The sequence below is a fragment of the Triticum dicoccoides genome, chromosome 7B (assembly GCF_002162155.2).
Source record: "Triticum dicoccoides isolate Atlit2015 ecotype Zavitan chromosome 7B, WEW_v2.0, whole genome shotgun sequence".
In the NCBI taxonomy this organism is placed as follows: domain Eukaryota; kingdom Viridiplantae; phylum Streptophyta; class Magnoliopsida; order Poales; family Poaceae; genus Triticum; species Triticum dicoccoides.
This window is the reverse complement of record NC_041393.1, coordinates 578,210,362-578,216,677: the sequence shown is the minus strand read 5'-3', so window position 1 is coordinate 578,216,677 and position 6,316 is coordinate 578,210,362. Positions and strand designations below refer to the sequence as shown.

General features: G+C 48.3%; 1 protein-coding gene across 1 annotated transcript; it reads right to left on the bottom strand.

Annotated features, from left to right (window-relative positions):
• Positions 1-3,351: 3,351 nt before the first annotated feature.
• LOC119340715 (26S proteasome non-ATPase regulatory subunit 14 homolog) lies at positions 3,352-5,102 on the bottom strand. Its single transcript, XM_037612635.1, has 2 exons — positions 4,625-5,102; positions 3,352-4,541 (listed from the first exon to the last, which is right to left on the bottom strand). Exons 1-2 carry the CDS (start codon positions 4,761-4,763, stop codon positions 3,751-3,753), a joined length of 930 nt encoding a protein of 309 aa, XP_037468532.1. The 5' UTR covers positions 4,764-5,102; the 3' UTR covers positions 3,352-3,750.
• Between the last annotated feature and the right edge of the window lie 1,214 nt (positions 5,103-6,316).

The following is a 6,316-nucleotide window of genomic DNA, read 5'->3' as shown; positions in this document are numbered from 1 at the left end:
TTGCATACAATAAAGCGACAACCATATGGCTCCTGCCAGTTGCCGATAACTCGGTTACAAAACATGATCATCTCATACAATAAAATTTAGCATCATGTCTTGACCATATCACATCACAACATGCCCTGCAAAAACAAGTTAGACGTCCTCTACTTTGTTGTTGCAAGTTTTACGTGGCTGCTACGGGCTTCAGCAAGTACTAATCTCACGTACGCATCAAAACCACAACGATAGTTTGTCAAGTTGATGCTGTTTTAACCTTCGCAAGGACCGGGCGTAGCCACACTCGGTTCAACTAAAGTTAGAGAAACTGACACCCGCTAGTCACATGTGTGCAAAGCACGGCGGTAAAACCAGTCTCGCGTAAGCGTACGCGTAATGTCGGTCTGGGCCGCTTCATCCAACAATACCGCCGAACCAAAGTATGACATGCTGGTAAGCAGTATGACTTATATCGCCCACAACTCATTTGTGTTCTACTCGTGCATATAACATTAAACCATAAAACCTAGGCTCGGATGCCACTGTTGGGGAACGTAGTAATTTAAAAAAAATTCCTACGTACACGCAAAATCATGGTGATGGCATAGCAACGAGAGGGGAGAGTGTTGTCCACGTACCCTCGTAGACCGTAAGCGGAAGCGTTATGACAACGCGGTTGATGTAGTCGTACGTCTTCACGATCTGACCGATCCAAGTACCGAACGTACGGCACCTCCGAGTTCAGCACACGTTCAGCTCGATGACGATCCCCGGGCTCCGATCCAGCAAAGCTTCGGGGATGAGTTCCGTCAGCATGACGGCGTGGTGACGATGATGATGCTCTACCGGCACAGGGCTTCGCCTAAACTCCGCAACGATATGATCGAGGTGGAATATGGTGGAGGGGGGCACCGCACACGGCTAAGGAACGATCCGTAGATCAACTTGTGTGTCTATGGGGTGCCCCCCGCCCCCGTATATAAAGGAGCCAGGGGGAAGGAGGCGGCCGGCCAAGGAGGGCGCGCCAAGGGGGGAGTCCTACTCCCACCGGGAGTAGGACTCCCTTCTTTCCTAGTTGGAATAGGAGAAGGGGGGAAGGAGGAGGAAGAGGGGAAGGAAAGGGGGGGGGGGGCGCCGCCCCCTTCCCTTGTACTATTCGGACTAGGAAGGGGAGGGGCGCGCGGCCCCCTCCTGCCTCCTTCCCCCTTCTCCCTCGAGGCCCATGTAGGCCCAATAACCCCCCGGGGGGTTCCGGTAACCTCCCGGTGCTCCGGTAAAATGCCGATTTCACCCGGAACGATTCCGATGTCCAAATATAGGCTTCCAATATATCGATCTTTATGTCTCGACCATTTCGAGACTCCTTGTTACGTCCGTGATCACATCCGGGACTCCGAACAAACTTCGGTACATCAAAACTTATAAACTCATAATAAAACTGTCATCGTAACGTTAAGCGTGCGGACCCTACGGGTTCGAGAACTATGTAGACATGACCTAGAACTATTCTCGGTCAATAACCAATAGAGGAACCTGGATGCCCATATTGGTTCCTACATATTCTACGAAGATCTTTATCAGTCAAACCGCATAACAACATACGTTGTTCCCTTTGTCATCGGTATGTTACTTGTCCGAGATTTGATCGTCGGTATCAAATACCTAGTTCAATCTCGTTACCGGCAAGTCTCTTTACTCGTTCCGTAATGCATCATTCCGTAACCAACTCATTTGGTCACATTGCTTGCAAGGCTTATAAATATGTGCATTACCGAGAGGGCCCAGAGATACCTCTCCGACAATCGGAGTGACAAAACCTAATCTCGAAATACGCCAACTCAACATGTACCTTCGGAGACACCTGTAGTACTCCTTTATAATCACCCAGTTACGTTGTGACGTTTGGTAGTACCCAAAGTGTTCCTCCGGTAAACGGGAGTTGCATATTTCTCATAGTTATAGGAACATGTATAAGTCATGAAGAAAGCAATAGCAATATACTAAACGATCAAGTGCTAGGCTAACGGAATGGGTCATGTCAATCACATCATTCTCCTAATGATGTGATCCCGTTAATCAAATGACAACTCTTTTGTCCATGGCTAGGAAACTTAACCATCTTTGATTCAACGAGCTAGTCAAGTAGAGGCATACTAGTGACACTATGTTTGTCTATGTATTCACACATGTATTATGTTTCCGGTTAATACAATTCTAGCATGAATAATAAACATCTATCATGATATAAGGAAATAAATAATAACTTTATTATTGCCTCTAGGGCATATTTCCTTCAATTAGGACTTTCGACTTTCATTGACAGGCAAAATCCCATATGGCCATTTGCCGAGCTTCATCAGTGTATTCTCTTCATTCACAATTATAAGATGTTCTAACGTTTTTCTAATTTGGATGTATATAGACGCATTTTAATGTCCTTATTCACTCATTTAGTTTTTATGTAGTCCAGAATGAAATATTCAAAACATATTACAATTGTGAATGCTATGAAGTACAAAATATTTACCCTGTTTATACTAAATAATTATTTATATTCCAATACATATACGCATAGGGTGACGCTACGCATCGGCCGGCGGATCCTTTTAAAAGATCCGCCGCCTCCACAGCTGTTTGATAGTCATCCATCGATCCAACCTTTTCCTCAGCATTGCAACAAATGCATTGTTGTAGAGCCGTTTGTAGCAGACCTCATGTTGCAGAAACATTTGCAACAGAGGTTATGTTAGAGAAAAAAATGTCTTAACTTTTTTAAAACATAAGTTGTTCCGGAAGGACTTCTGCACACAGGTATCATTGCAGATTTTTTTTTTCATCTTAACATTTTTACAATATGAGTTTGTTATGAAAGGACTTCTGCAACATATATGATGTTGCAGAAAATGGTCAAGTGTCAAAGGCACGCGTGGAGAAGATCTGTCAAGCTGAGTAGAGGTTATGTGTCGTCCGATCGTACTCACATATCTGACGGCTGCGTGGCGGCGAAAATCTGCGCGTAATCAGCCGGCTGATTCTAGTCGTTTTCCATACACAATATATTGTAATACTAGAATGTTTAAAAATGTTAAATATTGTACGGATTTGAAAATCCGATCAATGATCCTCGATGTCATTTTGGAAAGAAACACTAGGGGCTCGACAGCAGGAACGTTGTATTGTCTGCGCCTGCCCCTCAGAACAAATACAACAAGGTGATGCAGGCGGGCTGTAAAACATTAAATACTATTATATTCTTGCTTACTTGAAAGAGAGAGAAGAGGAGAGAGAATAGAAGCGGACTACTAGTTAACAGTCAGCCGCAACACATGCTCCTAAGTACTTTATGAGACAGTAGGGTGGGCCATGTATCAAAAGTAGTAGTACATATTTATATCTAGCTATTGTACTTGTTGGCTATAAGCTTGACTATATGTGACATGGCAACATCATATAGCCAGCAGCTGGCTATATTATTAACCATGCTCTCATGAGATTAAACTGTCATTTTGATGCTGACTCGTCAATTTAAAACACAGAAAGGTTATTCAGAGAACCGAAGAGCAGAGTCGATTTATTTCTTTTTCTTTTGGCGAAAAGAGCAGAGTCGATCGTCAATATATCTTCAGCACCATCTTTTGCAGACATGTCCGTAGCAAAGCTCCTTGCAAAAAGCGATCACCGTAGACAAACGAAGATCATCCAACTATGGAACAGGCCCAAATCAATTATAGTGCTGAACCGATGAAACCCAAGTCACATACGTACTGCCTAGAAGGTGACCGTGTCGAGCATCATGCCCAGCGCCTGCACGATGTTGCCGGACATGGCGGCCTCGGCTCTCTCCCCGAGCTGCTTCTTGGCGTCCAGCCTGCCCGCCCTCACCACGGCCAGCCTCTCCGGCGGCGTTACGTCCTCCTCCCTGACCTGCGCGTCGTACTGCACCGCGAGGTCCCGGATCCCGCTCACGGCGCCGGCGTTCTCCGCGTCCTCGAACCTCTGCAGGACGAGCCCGTCGGACCAGCGCTTGCGGTTGAGGCAGGCGAGCATGCGCTCCTCGACCTCGTTCTGCCGGTGCCCGATGGCGAGCGAGTAGTAGTGCACGCCGAGGCCGTGGACGCGCGCCTCCACGGAGGGGCGCACGGTGCCGCCGACGTTGGACGTGGTCTGGCGCGGCTCGTGGCCCGTGAGCATCGCCGTCGGGTTGATGAGGCGGAAGGCGTCCATGACCACCTTGCCTCTGACGCTCTGGATGGGGTCGATCACGACGGCGACGGCGCGCGGGTTGAGCTGCTCGAAGCTCAGCTGCGTCTGGACGTCGGTGCCCGAGAGCCAGCAGCCGAAGCCCGGGTGGGAGTGGTACCAGCCCACCACCATCTCCGGCCGCCCCGTCTGCCGCAGCATGTCCATCATGTTGGTCTGGAAGGCGTGGTCGACAGCCTCCACGCTCACGCCCGTGCCGCTCTGCGGCATCGCGAACACGTCCACCACCGTCACCGTGTACTCGTCCACGAACTCCCCCAGCATCAGCCCCATCACCTCCATCGGCACCCCGGCGCGCGCTGCAACCATCCATAGATAGATCAGATCAACGCAATTAATTTAAGATTGTTTAAGATTGGCCGTCGATTAGTTGGCTGCGTACCGTGCTTGAGCATCTTGAGGAGCGCGACGGGGGCGATGTAGATCTGCTCCGACGAGTCGGGGAGCGGCGTGTCGCCGCCCGGCGGCCGCACGGGGAGGCCGGCGCCCGCCAGCAAGCCAGCAAGCATGTTGTCGTCCATGGATCTACCGGCTGTCTCGCTCGCAAGCTTGATCTGATCGTACAAGTCACGTCGGCGTATCGATCTGTCCGTCCACGGCCAAGGAAATTATCGACGACGAGGACAACGAGGGCCATATTTATCACGTCGCCTTTCCTTTCCTTTCCTTGTACGTGTCCGGGACGAACACCCTGGAAACGGATCGGGCCAAAAAGGAAAGGAAGGAGATATGAAACGGAAAGGCTCGAAAACCAGCAAGAAGGAAGCGAGCAGAGGAAAGGACAGCTCGTGAAACGGAGGACACGGCGGCCGTCCGGCGACCTCGGCTCCGTGTAGAACCTGCCTGCTTGCATTGCACCCACCGATGTGTATGGCGAAACGGGGGCTTTCGATCCGTCTAGGATAGATGTGAACATCTAACCTCACGTTCATTATGTTTATGGTCTTTATTTTTGTTTCAGCTTTTTTTTGTTTCTTATTACTGCGTTATTTGTGGAAATTTAGATGTGACATTTTTAAAAAATATCTAGATGTGAATTAGGCAAACTGTTTTTGTAGTCTCTTTTTTTTGCGAGAAAATTTCCGATTTATTCATCTTCAATTATGGCAGTACAACGAATACTAGAAATAGTAAAAATTACATCCAGATCCATAGACCACCTAGCGACGATTACCAGCATTGAACCGAGCCGAAGGCGCGCCGCCGTCATCGCACCTCCATCACCGGAGTCAGGCACAACTTGTTATAGTAGACAGTCGGGAAGTCGTCGTGCTAAGGCCCCGTAGGACCAGCGCACCAGAACAGCAACCGCCGCAGATGAAGAATAACGTAGATCAGAAAGATCCAATCCGAAGATACGCGAACGTAGACGAACAACGACGAGATCCGAGCAAATCCACCAAAGATAGATCTGCCGGAGATACACCTCCACACGCCCACCAACGGTGCTAGACGTGCCGCTGGAACGGGGACTAGCGGGGAGACCTTTATTTCATCTTCAGGGAGTCGCCGCCGTCTCGTCTTCCTGAACAGGACACAAACCCTAATAAAACTGAAAGAAACGACTAAAAACGGAACCCTCCCGCCGGCCCTTGCCGAGATCCATCGTGCCCCATGACCCTAGGGCCATCGGAGAGGAGACGGACCTTGTAGTCTCTTTGTTGTTGGGCTAAGCCTTCAGTTTTATCCCTTGCCAAAGCTATGGGCATCAAGCTACAGTGGCAAAATCCGGATCAATCAGCAGATGCATTTTGAGTGTCCGTGTCACGTAGGTATGCATTCTTTTTTTCTCTTTACATGAGTCCTCCGCGGGAGCCTGCTGTATGCACAAGCAGAGGCCCAAGACGAGCGCATAATCCAGGCACACGCTGGGAACGCCCAGGTTTTCAACAAATAAAGCTCACAAAATTTAATGATTGCTGCGTATTTTTTAAACAATATCATCGTGCATTTAAAAAAATTTCAACATTATTTGGAAAAATTGATTTGCATATATAAAAAAACGCAATTGGCAAATTTGAAAAATGTTCAAGAATTCGAAAAATAAAATAAAATACAATAAAATGTCCACAAA

What these genes read in the sequence shown, in the direction of transcription:
- LOC119340715 (XM_037612635.1), bottom strand. Translation starts at nt 4,763, where the DNA reads ATGGACGACAACATGCTTGCTGGCTTGCTGGCGGGCGCCGGCCTCCCC. An exon ending in CCTCAAGATGCTCAAGCACG is followed by an intron (nt 4,542 to 4,624) that starts GTACGCAGCCAA and finishes GGATGGTTGCAG; the next exon opens with CGCGCGCCGGGGTGCCGATG.